General features: G+C 34.8%; 3 protein-coding genes across 7 annotated transcripts; 1 reads left to right on the forward strand and 2 right to left on the reverse strand.

The window, feature by feature from the left end:
* LOC104703987 (transcription factor EGL1-like) lies at window positions 885-4734 on the forward strand. Of its 3 annotated transcripts, none has more exons than XM_010420093.2 (8): window positions 885-1056; window positions 1152-1283; window positions 1901-2173; window positions 2607-2703; window positions 2803-2874; window positions 3053-3790; window positions 3899-4318; window positions 4417-4734. In XM_010420093.2, coding segments are annotated over exons 1-8 (1806 nt in total). In that variant the 5' UTR covers window positions 885-1054; the 3' UTR covers window positions 4489-4734. The 3 variants fall into 3 exon arrangements, with proteins under 3 accessions (XP_010418395.1, XP_010418394.1, XP_019083683.1); XM_010420092.2 differs by lacking the exons at window positions 885-1056; window positions 1152-1283 and adding exons at window positions 1410-1486; window positions 1600-1731; XM_019228138.1 differs by lacking the exons at window positions 885-1056; window positions 1152-1283 and adding an exon at window positions 1501-1731.
* Window positions 8251-12262, reverse strand: LOC104703988 (GMP synthase [glutamine-hydrolyzing]-like). 2 transcript variants are annotated; one of them, XM_019228139.1, is made up of 7 exons: window positions 11854-12261; window positions 10877-11172; window positions 9942-10192; window positions 9491-9866; window positions 9269-9400; window positions 9010-9185; window positions 8251-8550 (listed from the first exon to the last, which is right to left on the reverse strand). In XM_019228139.1, exons 1-7 carry the CDS (start codon window positions 12101-12103, stop codon window positions 8427-8429), a joined length of 1605 nt encoding a protein of 534 aa, XP_019083684.1. In that variant the 5' UTR covers window positions 12104-12261; the 3' UTR covers window positions 8251-8426. The 2 variants fall into 2 exon arrangements, with proteins under 2 accessions (XP_019083684.1, XP_019083685.1); XM_019228140.1 differs by lacking the exon at window positions 10877-11172 and having other exon boundaries at window positions 11558-12262.
* On the reverse strand, window positions 12472-15869 carry LOC104703989. Of its 2 annotated transcripts, none has more exons than XM_010420097.2 (7): window positions 15372-15869; window positions 14840-15093; window positions 14679-14746; window positions 13567-14599; window positions 13416-13495; window positions 13183-13330; window positions 12472-13095 (listed from the first exon to the last, which is right to left on the reverse strand). In XM_010420097.2, the coding sequence occupies exons 2-7, from the start codon at window positions 15024-15026 to the stop codon at window positions 12539-12541; spliced, it is 2073 nt and encodes a 690-aa protein (XP_010418399.1). In that variant the 5' UTR covers window positions 15027-15093; window positions 15372-15869; the 3' UTR covers window positions 12472-12538. The 2 variants fall into 2 exon arrangements, with proteins under 2 accessions (XP_010418399.1, XP_010418400.1); XM_010420098.2 differs by lacking the exon at window positions 15372-15869 and adding an exon at window positions 15240-15355.

Raw genomic sequence — 17667 nt, forward strand, 5'->3', positions numbered from 1 at the left:
TTGTCTGTATAGGAGAGCTTCTCGAGGCATAACATTAATTGCATGTCCTTCATGTCTCTCACCATTAGGATTTGCTCTATCCAAAAAAACAAGAAAAACTTCCTGAATTTATAGGGGAACACACAAGTCAAGTAACTCAAAGGAAATTACTACAGAGGAAGTTACTTAATTATGATTCATGAGATAAATGTAAAAATAACATATGATAGATGTTACTTGTGATGAACTTTCACCGAATTCGTAACATTTCCATAATTTACTAAAACATTGATTTTTTATCTTCAGAAAAACGTAAGCAAATGAAGAAAGATTGAATGCATGAACATGAACCTCGTAAAAAGGTTTGTATAAAATGGCTACTTTTACTTTTGATTTTCCATAATAAGAAATTGGAAAGAAGATATGTACATATCTTTGTGACCACGATGAATACTTGAATAGACTCTCTTGTTTAATGTTTTTGGTAAGAACCAACACATCCAAATATAATATATCTAATTATGATAAAATATGGAAAAAAATCACAATTAATAATGCTAATCGTCTATATTTATATAGAAAAGAAAACTAAAACTGATAGAATTAAAAGTGAACTACATTTGATAGAGCCATATACTTGACTTAATTTCATTTGTGGACCATAGAAGGAGAAAGAAGTAGTGTAGTTGAATTTGTCGAAGAAAGAAAAAGAAAAAAAATCCAAAAAGAGTGGTGCTATGGAACACCGTACTCAAAAGGGTTAGTAGATACACTCTACTTTTTTTTTACCACTCAATTATTTTAAAATCGTTATTTGTAAAATTCCTCGTAAAATTCAGTGTTATGTGATACTAATATACAGTGTACACACACACACTACACACCTAATAAGTATCAATAAAGAGATTCCGACACCGTCCTTTTCTCTCGACTCAAAGCTCAATTCAACCACACCAAATAGTAACTTCAAAATCACAAAATATTTAATCATTTTCCCATTATAGAAGGTTATAAAAAAAAAAATCCTGAGTTTTGTTGTCTTCTTCTTTCTTCCTGAGGAAACCAAACCCATGTCATGTAAAAATCGTTAACTCATGACTCATACATATCCTTTATCCCTTCTGTTTGTCTTAAGTTTGGAACTGATCTTTGTGTTTTATTTTGTTACATAGGGATGAAGAAACAATGACTACCGTAGAAAACAGAACAGTGCTGGGGAATCTAAAGAAACAGCTTGCAGTTTCAGTTCGAAACATTCAATGGAGTTATGGAATCTTCTGGTCTGTCTCTGCTTCTCAACCAGGGTACAATACAATATATCTCCTAATCTTTTATCCTTAAAATTTAACTTTTTCTGATAGTACTTTTTTTTTTTTCTTTTTTCCTGCTGAGACATTTATTTTTATTTTCTTGATTAATCTGATTTTGGTGTTNAAAAAAAAAAAAAAAAAAAATCTGAGTTTTGTTGTCTTCTTCTTTCTTCCTGAGGAAACCAAACCCATGTCATGTAATAATCGCTAACTCATGACTCATACATATCCTTAAAATGCCTTCTGTGATTTTTTTTTTCTGTTTGTCTTAAGTTTGGAACTGATCTTTGTGTTTTATTTTGATACATAGGAATGAAGAAACAATGACTACCGTAGAAAACAGAACAGTGCTGGGAAATCTAAAGAAACAGCTTGCAGTTTCAGTTCGAAACATTCAATGGAGTTATGGAATCTTCTGGTCTGTCTCTGCTTCTCAACCAGGGTACAATACAATATCTCCTCATCTTTTATCCTTGAAATTTAACTTTTTCTGATAGTACTTTTTTTTTCTTTTCCTGATGAGACATTTATTTTTATTTTCTCGATTAATCTGATTTCGGTGTTCTTGATTCTGAAACCTTTTTTTTCTTGGATTATATAAATAACGAAAGAGTGTTAGAGTGGGGAGATGGATATTACAATGGAGACATTAAGACAAGGAAGACGATTCAAGCAGCTGAAGTCAAAGTTGACCAGTTGGGTCTTGAGAGAAGTGAGCAGCTTAGAGAGCTTTACGAATCTCTCTCCCTCGCTGAATCCTCAGCTTCCGGTGGTTCTCAGGTCACTCGACGAGCTTCCGCCGCCGCGCTCTCGCCGGAAGACCTCACCGACACCGAGTGGTACTACTTAGTCTGCATGTCTTTCGTCTTCAACATCGGTGAAGGGTAACTCCGTCTTTTCAACATAATCCAACATACTCTTTCAAATTTACTTATCTTTTAGAACTTTAAGAAAAAATTAATATAACTATGTCAATAAAAATATTATAATATTGGTGAGAAATATATATTCTTATATTAGTTAAAATGAAAAGGAAAGTGTAAACTACTATATATCAAAACAGTATTTATATTACAAGGGTGAGTATTTTATTTTGTCTCAATAAAAAGACAAGAACACCCTTTATTAGCTTGTCGCCTCCAATTCTCGTCTTTCATGGGAACGTACTCCGACATCTCCGAGTTTAATTGTCATCAGAAAAACAAAAAACAAACATTTTTAGCGAAATTTATCTTATGTTTTGTGTGTTTTCGAAGCATAACTTTTTTTAATCTTTTAATCCTACGTTTTAAAGGGTATTTCTATCATTTACTGTAGAATCCCCGGAGGAGCATTATCCAACGGAGAACCAATATGGCTTTGTAACGCTCAAACCGCCGATAGCAAAGTCTTCACACGCTCCCTTCTCGCTAAAGTAAGTTTTTAAATTATTTTCTGTCATTATAAACGCTAACGCTGTAACTGAAAACGCTTTTTTTTTTCTTGTGTGTGTGGCGTTTCTGTCTCCTTAAAGAGTGCTTCGCTTCAGACAGTTGTTTGCTTCCCGTTTCTTGGAGGAGTCCTTGAGATCGGCACCACCGAACATGTAAGTACAGAAACACATCCCATCACACACCAAAAGATTTTAAATCTCCGAACATTTTAATCAATTTTGTCATAAAGCTGTAACATTTAATGATGATGGGGTTTAATTGTTAATTATAAAAGTTAAAAGGTTTTTTCATTGTTTTTTTGTTTTTTTTTACTTTTTTTGGTTATTTTAGATTACAGAGGACTTGAACGTGATACAATGCGTGAAGACAATGTTCCTTGAAGCTCCTCCTTATGCTACAATATCGACGAGATCGGATTATCAAGAAGTTTTTGATCCTTTAAGCGATGATAAATACATTCCAGTATTTGCAACTGAAGCTTTTCCGACAGCGTCTACGAGCGAGTTTGAGCAAGAACCAGAGGATCATGATTCGTTCATCAACGATGGTGGTGCGTCTCAGGTTCAAAGCTGGAAGTTTGTGGGTGAAGAACTCAGTAACTGCGTTCACCAATCGCTTAACTCTAGCGATTGCGTTTCTCAGACGTTTGTCGGAACAACCGGCAGAGTTGCTTGCGATCCAAGGAAGGGTAGGGTTCAACGATTAGGTCAGATTCAAGAACAGAGTAATCATGTAAATATGGACGACGATGTCCATTACCAAGGTGTGATCTCGACGATTTTCAAAACGACGCATCAGCTAATCCTTGGACCGCAGTTTCAAAACTTTGATAAGAGATCTAGCTTCACAAGGTGGAAGCGATCATCATCTGTGAAAACATCGGTAGAGAAATCGCAGAAGATGATAAAGAAGATACTCTTCGAGGTTCCTCTGATGAACAAGAAAGAGGGGTTGTTACCGGACACACCAGAGGAAACCGGGAACCATGCGTTGTGCGAGAAGAAACGACGCGAGAAGTTGAATGAACGGTTCATGACATTGAGATCTATCATTCCTTCAATTAGTAAGGTATACCGATTCGAACAAATCAGTTTCAGTAACGTTTCATGCTTACTAGGAGATTGTTAAAACACTGTTTTGAATGAACTAATCTTGAGTCTCTTACGGATTCTACAGATTGATAAAGTGTCAATTCTTGATGATACGATTGGGTATCTTCAAGAACTACAAAAACGGGTTCAAGAATTGGAGTCTTGCAGAGAATCTGCGGATACGGAGACGCGAATGACGATGATGAAGAGGAAGAAACCAGAGGATGAGGACGAAAGAGCATCAGCGAATTGTATGAACAGCAAGAGGAAGGGGAGTGATGTGAATGTAGGAGAAGATGAACCGGTTGATACGGGTTATGCTGGTTTAACCGATAACTTAAGGATTAGTTCACTCGGTAACGAGGTGGTTATTGAGCTTAGATGTGCTTGGAGAGAAGGGATATTGCTTGAGATAATGGATGTGATTAGTGATCTCAATTTGGATTCTCACTCGGTTCAGTCGTCAACCGGAGACGGTTTACTCTGCTTAAACGTCAATTGCAAGGTACAATTACTAACCCTAGTAATTTAGGTTACTTAACCGGAATATTAATTAGTAAACATAACTTTGATATACTGTATATGGTTTAATGTTGATTGCAGCATAAAGGGAAAAAAATGGCCACGACAGGAATGATCCAAGAGGCACTTCAAAGGGTTGCATGGATATGCTAAGGTCTCACGGTTTAGATTGACAAAATTAGTTTTTTTTTTCTCCGGTTTTGGTTTCCAACCTTCGGTATTCAGGGATTCTAACCGAGTTTTTGTGATTTTAAAAGATCCTTTAGCATTCTTGTAACATTTTGGCTCTTAACGTAGGGGAAGACAAATAAGAAACTAAGTTATGCAAAGTGAACCACTCGGTAGTTCGTGCAATTCCATTTTTAAATGGGAACATAAACTAAGAATTTTTTTGGTGAACAGAAGTAAAAGTATAGACTGAATAGTTTGTGATCAGTTTAAAGTTCGGCTAATACATTATAGTTACATCTAAATAGATAGAAAGTCAGATTTCAACACACTATATTACATCTCACAATTCAGATTTCTCTAGACTCTACCTATTTTTAGAAAAGTTAACGTAAAAAAAATTTAAAAATATATTTAGAAAAGTTAAAGATGGAATTGGTGGTCAAAAGCTGGTATAAAGTGTGTTTCACAAAATACACTGCCTTATTGAAAAGAAGTAATGTCATTTCAAATAATTGTGTGTATCTAACGCCACTGAGAACTTCAACTTGTGTTACCAATTTTACATTAACTTTGATTTCAAACAAATAATGGAAGAGAATTGTAAGCACAAGGAGGATTTGGAGTACCTCTTTTGGATTTGTTATGGTAGCATCAAAATGACTCTCTAGTTTTAGTAAAGAGATTAGCTTTGTTGAAATTACATAACGTGGCGTTAGAAAATTGGGTTGAACAATTCTTGATTTAGAACGAAAATTAAAAGAGAGTGGAAGTTTTTTTAATGAGATTGGTTGGGCATGCATGGTAGGTGGCCATTAAGTAGATCCATGGATTTGTGAAGTTAAGATTTAGAAGATGATACAAACTAGATTTGAATACCGACGATTGAAATGAAAAGAGACTACTTTAACTTACTTTTTCTGGGTTTTTGTAATGCATTATGGAGTCACTAGTTCGTATCCTTCAAAGATGCACCTGAAAAAGGCGAGAAAAAGATGTAGTGCTATTGAAAAGCAAGGAGAGGAAGAAGAGAATAAACATGTTGTAGAAATGTACAAAACACAACTATAGTGTATTAGTGTCTATCAAGTCCGGCTATGTTATATTATGTATAAGTCTCATATATCATGTGTTATGTGTAATGTATAACTGTATATCCATTTGTATATAGTGTATAAAACTAAAATAATATATATAATTCCATATCATTTATAAGCTTAAAACAATTGATTTGACCACCTGTCACCAAAGTGCACTTATCTTTTCGATCAATGATCCTACGAGAACTCAAAAGTTAAGCGTGTTTGAGCTTGAGTAGTTTCAGGATGGGTGATCTTTCGAGAAGTGATTGTCGTATGGTTATTTGTAGAAACGGTAAACAAATCTTTAAAGCCTCCTAGATGTAGCAAACCGACTGTCGGATATGGGTGGACTCATATACCCAGTGAAAGGACATGAGATCCATTTAAAGAATGTGAGCCCATAGACTGGGAGTGGACATGAGGCCCACTAAGCAAGGTGACGGTCAGGATGTTACAAGATTGAAACATTTTCTTATAGTGATATAAATCTACATCAAGATATGTTTATGATTATTACGTTCAATGTAACTTTCCCTTAGCACAAACAACAACATGTGTGAGAAAATCTCACAACATCTAGGAAATGTGATTGTTTCTAAACACCAAAGAAATCATTCTTAATTGACTTCATTTACAACAAAAAAGTTCCGACCAAATAAAGATAATTTATTTACATTGTAAATTTTAAGAAGAATTTACGTCGAAAGTTTATATCGATTATTTAACATAGAATTATATTTCATCTTAATTCCCATAAAAGCTTTATGTACTACGCAATTTCATTGAATTTTGTAATCGTTACACCCTTGTTTTCTCACAATATTTTAGTTTTCACCCTTCAACATACATTTTGGATTGTGTGACATGTTTGATCCACAATTGTTCTACTTGAACGGTTTGACCCGTCTCATTTGCATCACTTGATTTGCCTTTTAATCCACAATTATTCTTAATTCATATACGTAAATAAGTTTTATGGATTAGATACATTATCAATACCAATTTATTCATACAAATGAAATACCAGCCATACAATATTTGTAAAATTTCATAAATTATAATATTATGCTATTTATTATATTTAATATTTAACATTTATTCCGTTTATCCCACATTTTTTTGCATATTCTTTTTTTTTCGCTCCTGCCGCACTTGAGCTGCATTCTTCTTTCTTATTTGTTTGTTTTGGATCGCATGATCTATTGTCACCATTTAAAACTTAGTTATAAATCTAACATCTACTAATATATCTCGTTTTCTACAATAAAAGAAACAATCAGTATGATGTATAACTACACCACAATAACATATTTCTGTATAACACTTTTAGGATAATATAAAATACAACGATATTAATTTAGCTATTATTTACATTATAATGCAAATTGACTTGCCACTAATTTAGTTAAGAAACACATGAAACCCATCAAAACTACCAATATTCAACCAAAAAAAATTAGTTAAATAGAGTTATTAAAAAAAATAAAAACTAATGAGATATAATTTAGAAAAGAAAACTCACTCTACGTTCAAAATAAATTGGGTACCATTTCAATATAACTCGACGAGATCGCCTGATTTGAGACCTTTTTTATTTACGATATCTTTCCATCCATTCCGCATAAAATAAGTTCCTTTGTATTCATGAAAGGTAACCTTATATGATTTGACATTATCAAGGATTTCCACTTTAAGGTATTGTAGTTTTCATTTCTTTTAATAGTTTTTTGCAACTTTTTTTGGGTAAAGTCAAACGATTATTATAAGAAACATCGCTAGCTGTTAGGGTTTTTGATATTTTTATCAACATATTTGGATATATTTAGCTAATCTTCACACCTCACTAAAAATATAACTAAAAATGATTTTAAAAAATAAAATTATTGAGGAGTTTGAAGACTAAAGCTCATAATATTTATATACATATCTTAGCCAAAAATAATGCTTTTAATTTTTTTAATAATATTAATTTTTTCAAAATAAAATCCTAAACTTAGTAAACTATATGGATATGCATATGGTATTTTCTAAATTTACTAATTTGTATATGAAACCAATTATATATTTCCCTTTTTATTATGCTAAATTATATTTACAAGCACTTCTTTTAGTCCTTACTTTTTTTATTTAAAAAGTATATCTAGTACAATATTATTAAGAGATTAACTATTAATATTATTAAATTCTCTTTCTCAAAACCTCGAATATGCTTATTTGATACCTTATACATTTGTCATCTATACATGTAGTTTTTTCCTACAATAGCTTCAACAATCTTTAACCTTTATTAATTTTGAACTTTAAAATCCCTAATAACAATTAGAAAATCTAGTAATTAATTGACATCAGGATTTATTGTGATTTTCTAATTGTTAATCTGATGCAAGCCTGATCTATACAAAATATGGCATAACTATAGCGTTTCGGCTATAATATAGACCTATTTGACCATTATAGCATGTATGAATCTCACAATAACATCTGTAAACCTGATTGTAACAAAAATAAATCTTGTTGCAAGCTTCAACAACTCTGTTACAATAGTAAATACAACTACAAAATGCTGGAGTCCATTTTATCGAGTATCACTACATCCATCGAAATACCCAAAATACAAATAAAATGGTGAGCTTTTATCGTTAATCATATATATCACAAGCGTAGGTATAAGGCAAAAATGATTTGTATCATCATCATCAATACTCATGTTCATCAGAAACCATTGTCTACTAACAATAATAATAAGCACCATAACCATCTCTGTTTGATGACAATCTTTTTTACATGGTCGAAGAATTGCAGAGACACCCATAAATAAAAAGACTCAAATATATGTTTTCTTCATTCCCATTCGATCGTTGAAGGAGGCTTTGATGTAATGTCTTGCACCACACGGTTTACTCCTTGAACGCTGTTACAGATTTTCCGGGAAACATCATCCAGAAACTTGTGCTCGAAATTGAACCTGCAAGGTTTTTTTTAACACCACCAATCTCAGGAGAAATTCACAATATAAACTTCTTGCTTTGGTATTTGCCCCACAAAAATTTCTAACCAACAAACATTGACACGGCCAATAGATTTGATACAAATAAATGTCATCCCTTAGAATCAAGGTAACCTCAATTTGTACTCAGATTGGATAACGAGTCTTAAATATTGCATCACAGCAAATAAATAACTTTCACTATCTGAACCATTTAACCAGACTAGGACAACCTAAATACCTAAAAACATGACTTTACATACTCGAACACCTAACCCAATCCATCTTTAATCTCAAATACCGATATACTCAGACAGTCAGACCTAAAGTATCACATGGTAGACCAAAACCTCAAGCATTCACATCAACACAGTAATAATAAGTTAAGATCAAAAGGGTTCTATATGCATCAGTATTAAGAAATTGTAAGAAGCTTACCAATCTGCAGTCATTCCATCTTGGCTTGTAACTGCGCGAAGAGCAACAACATGAGAATGTGTTCTCTTGTCACCTTGTACTCCAACTGATCTTACAGGCAAGAACACTGCGAAAGCTTGCCAGATCGAATCATAGAGACCGGCATCTCTGATTGATTGGATGAAAATCTCATCAACCTAAGGAAATAAAGAAACCGATAAAAAAAATATGAGTTTGGTACATGGTTATGTTAAAAGATTTGAGATTTTAGAGCACTTGCCTGACGAAGAACCTCGAGGGCGTTTCCTTGGGTGACATCGCCCAAGACTCTAACTGCGAGTCCTGGACCGGGGAATGGGTGACGCTTCAAGAACCCTACAGGTACATTCAATATTCTTCCGAGCTCACGAACCTTAATTGCACAAAAGAATCCAGAGAAAGATCACAAACCAAACACTCAACAGTTGCAGACAAGAAAGATAGTAAAAAGACAGTAACACACCTCGTCCTTGAAGAGAAGCTTAAGTGGTTCGATGAGCTTTAATTTCATGTCTTTAGGGAGTCCCCCAACGTTATGATGACTTTTGATGGTGTGAGAATGAGTCCTATCAGTACCCGGGGGAGGGCACGACTCAATCACATCAGGGTACAGAGTCCCTTGAACTAGAAAAGCAGGTTTCTTCCCATACTTTTTCTCCAACTCTTGGGCAAACTGATCAAAAATGTTAATGAACTCCTTCCCGATAATCTTTCTCTTTGTCTCGGGATCCACAACGCCTTTGAGTTCACTCAAGAACCGCTCGGACGCATCTACACAAGTAACAGGTAGATGCAAGTCTTTTTCGAAGGTATCCATCACACGTTCTTGCTCCTTATACCTACAAAACAGAGGATTCTCATCAAAAATCACATTAAAAGTGCATATCACTATTGAAAATTGCTTCTTTTCTAACCTTAATAGCCCGTTATCGACAAAGACGCAATGAAGCCTATCTCCAATTGCCTTATGAACAAGAGTTGCGGCAACAGTCGAGTCCACACCTCCTGACAAGGCGCAAATGACATGTTCGTCAGATGCAACGGTTTGGTTAATCACTTTGATCTCTTCTTCCATCAGGTCCTCCATTTTCCAATCCGCAGATACTCCACACACATCAAAAAGGAAGTGGCGAAGTGTCTCCATCCCTTTTGGTGAATGTGTCACCTGCAAAATCCAACAAAAAACCACTTTCATCATAAGCTAGAAATTTTTCATTGGCCAATACATCCATTTACAGACATTCACGAGTAATTCTCAAATCAATGGACTAAACCGAACATTAAAATAGCTGTGTCAATCAATTCCTAAAAGTCCAATCCAAACTATGATACTTTATCAAATTCTTCAGTCTCTAGAAGAAAACTAGCCAACCATTAGATAGATATGTCAGTAAAACTGAAGTCCCGAGTTCTAAGTAAAAAAAAGTCTCACATTTTTCACTTATCAAAGAGTCACCGAACATGAACTGCATTCTCCCAAGTCTCATCAGATTCATTGAAGATATGAATAGGTAGTATGCCAAAGATCTAGCGTTTGTCATCCATAAACCCAAAATCCACTAAAAACCCACTCAAGACTGCAATACTATATCAGATTCTTCAGTATCTATAGTCTTACCAACCAACCATTAAAATAGCTACATCAACAAAATAGTAGCCTCAAGTAAGAAATGTCTCACATTTTTCACTTATCAGAGAGTCACAGAACATGAACTAAATCCTCCTAAGCCGCCTCAGATTCATAAAGATATGAACAGCTAACATGCTAAAGATACAGACTTTATCATCTATAAACTTTTTAAATCAATCCAATGATATTCAATCAAATTGCTTCAAGTTATAATAATACCTCAGGATGATACTGCAATCCATAAATCTTCTTGCTCCGATTCTCCAAAGCAGCAACAGCTCCTTGAGCGCTCTGAGCCACAACTTCAAACCCTTCAGGAAGCTTAACCGCTTCATCACCATGACTCATCCAAACCATTTGCTTCTCTCCACCACTCTCCGAGCCAAAAATCTCAGATTTGCCCTTCACTTCAATCTCCATCTTCCCATACTCTTTACTCTCCCCTTCCACAACAACACCACCAAGCTTCTGCACAATCAACTGCAAACCATAGCAAATCCCCAAAACATGAACACCATTTGACTCAGCCCACTCAATAAANAAAAAGTCTCACATTTTTCACTTATCAAAGAGTCACAGAACATGAACTGCATTCTCCCAAGTCTCATCAGATTCATTGAAGATATGAATAGGTAGTATGCCAAAGATCTAGCGTTTGTCTTCCATAAACCCAAAATCCACTAAAATCCCACTCCAGACCCAATACTATATCAGATTCTTCAGTCTCTATAGTCTTACCAACCAACCATTAAAATAGCTACATCAACAAAATAGTAGCCTCAAGTAAGAAATGTCTCACATTTTTCACTTATCAGAGAGTAAAAAGATCCATACTTTATCATCAATAAACCTTTTAAATCAATCCAATGATATTAAATCAAATGCTTCAAGTAATAATACCTCAGGATGATACTGCAATCCATAAATCTTCTTGTTCCGATTCTCCAAAGCAGCAACAGCTCCTTGAGCGCTCTGAGCCACAACTTCAAACCCTTCAGGAAGCTTAACCGCTTCATCACCATGACTCATCCAAACCATTTGCTTCTCTCCACCACTCTCCGAGCCAAAAATCTCAGATTTGCCCTTCACTTCAATCTCCATCTTCCCATACTCTTTACTCTCCCCTTCCACAACAACACCACCAAGCTTCTGCACAATCAACTGCAAACCATAGCAAATCCCCAAAACATGAACACCATTTGACTCAGCCCACTCAATAAACCCGTCGGGGAAACTCGGCGCGTCGAGCGCGTGAACAGAGTGAGGTCCACCGGAGAGGATAACAACTCGTGGGTTATAGCTAGTGATTGATTTGAGCGACGATGTTCCACTGATTACGAGTGAGAAGACGTTGAGGGATCGAATACGGCGAGTAATGAGATGTGTGTACTGTGAGCCGTAATCTAGAATCAGAACCGTATCAGGCTTCATCGTCGGCGTCTCCATAGCTAAGGATTTAGAGCTTGGTGGAGAAAAAAATGGGGATTTAGGGTTTCTCACTGTTTATGGCTAAGAGAGGCTTGGCGGGAAGTGAAGTGGAGGCTAATGAAAACAGAGCAGCTAGAAGCTTGCAACTAGGGTTTTGTGAAAGACGACATCTTTTGTCATTAAATAATTGGGATAATAAAAAAAGTTGCAATCTTTTTTGCCACAATTTCCGGCCGCTGCTAAAACCCTAAATCCCTAATTCCAATACAAAATCTCAACTAGTCAAAAGTCAAAACCTTTTCAACGATCCAGAAGCTTTTACTTGAAGCAGACCAACTATAGAATCAAAAGGTACGAATCTTTTTTAACTAATCATGAAGAGAAGATTCTCAAATTTTAAACTTTTTTATACAGACAAAAAAAAAATGTTGAATAGTTCTGAAGAGATTCAAGTTAATCCACACATAATACTATGCTCCTCTGCATTGTTCTTAGCTCATGGGAGAACTCAAGTAGCAATTGTTGGAGAATCTTTTCCGCAAGATCAGACGCAATGCCTTCAGATTCACCACCAAAATCAGACCAAAGACATGGCTTTATCATATCAGTTTCAATGATCTGATCTAATGATCGTGTAGGAGTGTCAGAGCAGAGTAAACTCCAGTCAAAATGTCTCAACGTTTTGTGAATCAGATCTTCTTCTCTAAGGGATGGTTGTCTATTGACGACTCTCGAGCTTCCCGGTGCTGTGAAAGGCCAACATTTGATGTCTTGACGGTAAATCTCGCGGACAATCTCGTCGGTGTAGTCAAGAACAAGAAGAAGCTGGTCGTTGTTGTGATTACCGTGTGAGAATTCGTCGAGTAGTGATGTTTCCTCGCTGCATCTTGCTATAAGATTAGTCCAATTCAATCTTGATGCTTTAAGAACTTTCTTCACAAACTCATGAACTGTTTCTTTCTCAACTAGATCGATGCTTGGATCATCAAAAGAGAATGCAATCTTCTCTTCTGCAAGAAAGTATTTTGAGTAAATCAAACAGATAAATCACTGATCTAAGGATGAAAATCATGAACGTATTGATCTGGAGCGTTTACCGAGTTTAGAAATTTTCACATTTCCTAGACTAACTATTTCGTCTTCTAAATGAGTCCTTTCAAGAACAGAAACAGGGCTCGGTTGCTCCTGCTCCAGTTTAGGGTCATGAACGTTGATCTCTCGTCTTTCTAGGCTCAAATTCGACTCCTGCAACGATTATAAAGCATATTACATCAAAGGCGTGTCAACAGTAGAGTTATAAGAAATGTTTACTCTTTCTCACAGTACTTACTGCTAATGAGCCTTTCAGACACCTATCTTCCATGAACCCGTCTTCTACATGAGTTCTCAGACTTCTGTACTCAGAAGAATCTGATACAAATGTTAACAGTTAGTCACATTGGCTCGAATATGTAATATCACAAGTTTTGTAATCTTTTTACCTGTATAATTATCGTCGAGAGACCTTAGATTAGAATTGTACGGATTCGGATCAAAAACCTCGAAGTTATTGTCCAAAGACCATAACTTGAAGCTCTCTCTCTTCTTCTCAAGCTTCTGTCTTCTCTCTTTGAGCTTTGTCTGCAAGCTACTCAATGCATAAGGAACTTCATAAACCGGTGAAGAGTTTGATCTCTCTTGTTGCCTTTCCACCATGAATCTCCTCGGCAAAACATCATTCTCGATACTTAGCTTAAAAACATCAGATTCAACCCGTTTCTTGCGCCTAAACACCGGTGACTCCGGGCTTCTATGGCCAGCTGTACTTGTAGAGACTTCACTTGATCTCAAAGCAGCAGCCTCGGTTTCTCTACCTTTACAACTACCTTCAGGTTTGTTTTCTTCATGATAGCTGTCTTTGTTAGATCCAACAACGAGCTTCAATTTCTTGGCTAGATGTTTAAATCTCAAGTTCGCTTTATCATCAACCGAGCTTGATAATCTAGGCTTCAAAAGAACAATGTTATCCAAATCATCAGCCATTGATGGAGATTTATCCCGCGGTTCCTTTACCTTAGATCCTTCCAAGTCTTGACCTTTTTTCGCTGAGAAAGAATTAGGATCTTGTAAGAGTGTAATAAACAATTCCTTATTCGAACTTAGAATATCTAACGCCTCCATGAACTGCTTAGACCGGTCTTTTCCCTTTTCCTCTGCCTTCGAACAAATCAATGTCTCAGCAGCTTCATTCACACAAACTTGAAGATTAATCTCTGCACTCTGTTTACAATCTCTCTCATTCTTCAGATCCATTTGCTTATCCTTACAACTTGTCTTCTCAATTTCACTCAAAGAAGAGTGCCTTTGCTTATCCGAGATATCGCAAGTTTCCTCCTTTAGATTTTTGATCCTTCTTATCTCTCTCTCTAGTAATCCCTGGACAGGTTTAGATTCATACTTCTCAAGTTCTCTTTCAGAACTCAAAGATCTTCTCCTTGTTTTAGGCTTGCATGAACTCTCTTCTTCCACAACCCGCTGATCAAATCAAGAGACTCAGTTTCTCTAACACTTTAAAGCTAAACCAAAAACTAAGCAATAATAAAAAGGAACTTACATCATTACACTGACACTTCTCATGAAGCTTCTTGAGCAAATCAAGCTGGCTTTTAGTATAAACATTACCTTATAAAAATAAAAATAAAGAAGAAGGATCAAATTAGCACTAAGATCATGTTAAAGAAGCGATCCAAGAACACTCATTATAACACAACTAACCAGCAGAATCTCTGACGAATTTCTTCTTCTCAGAACCAAGTCTCTTATTACCAGATTTGACATGTCCGAAGAAATTAATCAGTTTCCAACCACAACCAGACTTATAACTCTCGTAGACAAGAGGGCTTTTAGGGAAAATTGCAGGACCAGGACTCTTGCTGCTTCTCGGTGATCTCTTCTTCTCCATTGATGATGATGATCAACCAATTCACCAATCATTCAAAGCTCTCGTCTTTAATTTATTCCTCAAAAACCTGAAGAATTAAAAAAATCTTATCTTTTAACATAACACCAAAAACCTTAAAAACGTATAAACAAAAAAAACAGAGAACTCTTCTAATTGTGTCCAAAAATTGCTTCTTTAGGATACAAAACCGTCAATTTTACTTCCTGGGTTTACCTTTTTTCTCCCACCCCCACTAAACCCTAAACTGAGATTTTCAGTAAAAACTTCGTCTTCATGGAAAAAAAGGAACCTCCTTAAGCATAAAAACGTAATCCTTTTTCATGAATATGATAGAGATTTGCTTACCAGAGCTTTTTGGCTGAAATGGGTCAGAGAGAAAGATAAAAATGACAACTTTATTATTGCAGTGTCTGTCTCTGTGGAGCCAATCAAGCACTCAGCTTTGTCATGAAGACTGATAAACATGAAAAGTTAAAAAACCATAGATTTTTGTTCTTTAACATAAAAAAAAAGTTCCCAACATGATTTTGAGTCTTTTGGGTTTTTGAAGATCTAAAGAGAAAATTATAGGGACCCTTGTCTCTTCATCTACCCAAACAAACCCATGTAATCAAAAACGAAAATATTTTATTTAATTTTTAAAAAATTGGGATTTTATTTTTATTTTTTTTGGTTTAGAGGAAAAAATTGGAAGGACAATAAATGAAGATTACTGTTCGTTCTTGGAGATGGGTCCTCTCGCCATTAAAGAAGGGGTAATAGGAGATTGGGGAGAGAACAAGAGGAAGAAGATGAAGGAAGAAACAAACTTATAAAATCATCAAATGAAATGATTAGAAAGTGAAAAGAAGACAATAATCAAATGACCAATAGATTTTACACCTTTTATTAGATCTTCCTTTTTTTTTCTTTTTTTTTTTGTAGATCACACATTTTTGTTTTTATACTGTAATAAATTTGAAAACATGTTATTTAAAAATATAAAATAAGAATTAAATATTGTTTTTTTGGTATGTAAAAATAATTAAGAGAAAATGAGAAAGAAGGAGAGGGACGTGAGAGTGAAAGAGACATTGAAATTTGCAGATCGTTTCACATATAAGACAATGCTTTCAAATAAAGCTTTTATTTCTGTCCTCTTCTTATCTACGACAATTATGTACAGTACACATATGTGTGTATGTGTAAGAAATAGTAGTAAATATTACCATGGTTTTTATGTGATTTATAACATTAACTTATCACTGTCAAAAAAAAAAAGGGTACACTTATTACATCGCAAAAATGTAACCGTTGGAATCAAACTCAAATAATGAAATAAAGTACATCTGCTTTTAATGACTATAATTTATTACGTTTCGTATAATTATTTTGCTATTTTAGTCCTCCTTGCCATTTTAACCAAATTGGTTTCCCGAGTAAAACAACTTAAATGAATATTATTAGTCTTATTTTCTGCAGATTAATCTTCTTAATTACTAGTAACGTAAAGACTTGTTGTTTTCTCCATCTACATCGTACTACGTGTATACACATGCACATTTAATATGTGTGTGTATATATCTATATCGGAATAATGTATATATATATAGAGTAGCCGATCCCAATACGGCATGTTCTTTTTCTATATATTTTCATGTTTGGTAGTTTACTACTAGTTTATGCGAGTGAATGAGTAAACTAATAGTATGAGATTTACATGTGTTTTTGGTTCTTATATTGACATGATAAATGGTTTTGTCAATAAGATTAGTTTAACACTGGAGTCAACAACATGATTGAATTATTAAATTTATGAGATTGCATTTGAGTATGATCTATTCGTATAAAAAATTGGTAGAACATAAATATGATTGTTTGACTTGTAACGGTATACGTGTGGTTGTCCTCCACTTGTCTTATATTATTAATAATCAAATCCATCTAACTCTTTCACCAAAGTTTCTCTCGGCCGTTCAACGCAAAATAAACATTTATATCAAAATGCCAATACATATTTTTAATCATATATACTATATATCACATACGTAAATACAGTAGATGATCTTGTTATGGACAGTGTACCGACAACGCAATCTGGATAGATGACACTTTCCACCAATTCATTATTTTCGTAACATCAATTGCAACTTGATATATGAATCCGACCATACATATATATGAACATTTTCGTAAGTTTTCACCAATCGGATGTGAGATCCAAATCCTAGCTAGCTAACACCTAATAAGAGATACATATCCTAATTTAACCGGTCTTAGAACCATCCATTCAGAATGTGTTGGAAAATCTTGAGTCAGAACACCATTTTGAAAGCTATATATGGTGTGACAGGATACTTGGTGCTTATACCAAATTATTGTAGATATGGGGAGCTCTACGACTATGCGCGTCGATGTAGGTGTATCCTATCCACATTCATTCATGCACGTCAAAGCTACGTGCGTCATATATCACTAATAAATTAATATATGAATTATTTTTATATCATGTATATAAAATTGCTTTCAAATACAGTAAGGGGAAACTATATCCATTTTAATGCACTTAACTCTCATACTCGAATTTTATTTTAAGTTGTTAAGAAATAACACACACTATTGCGATAAATGATCAAATTTAGTATACGAGTTGGACACAATA

This window comes from Camelina sativa, chromosome 7 (assembly GCF_000633955.1).
Source record: "Camelina sativa cultivar DH55 chromosome 7, Cs, whole genome shotgun sequence".
Lineage (NCBI taxonomy): Eukaryota > Viridiplantae > Streptophyta > Magnoliopsida > Brassicales > Brassicaceae > Camelina > Camelina sativa.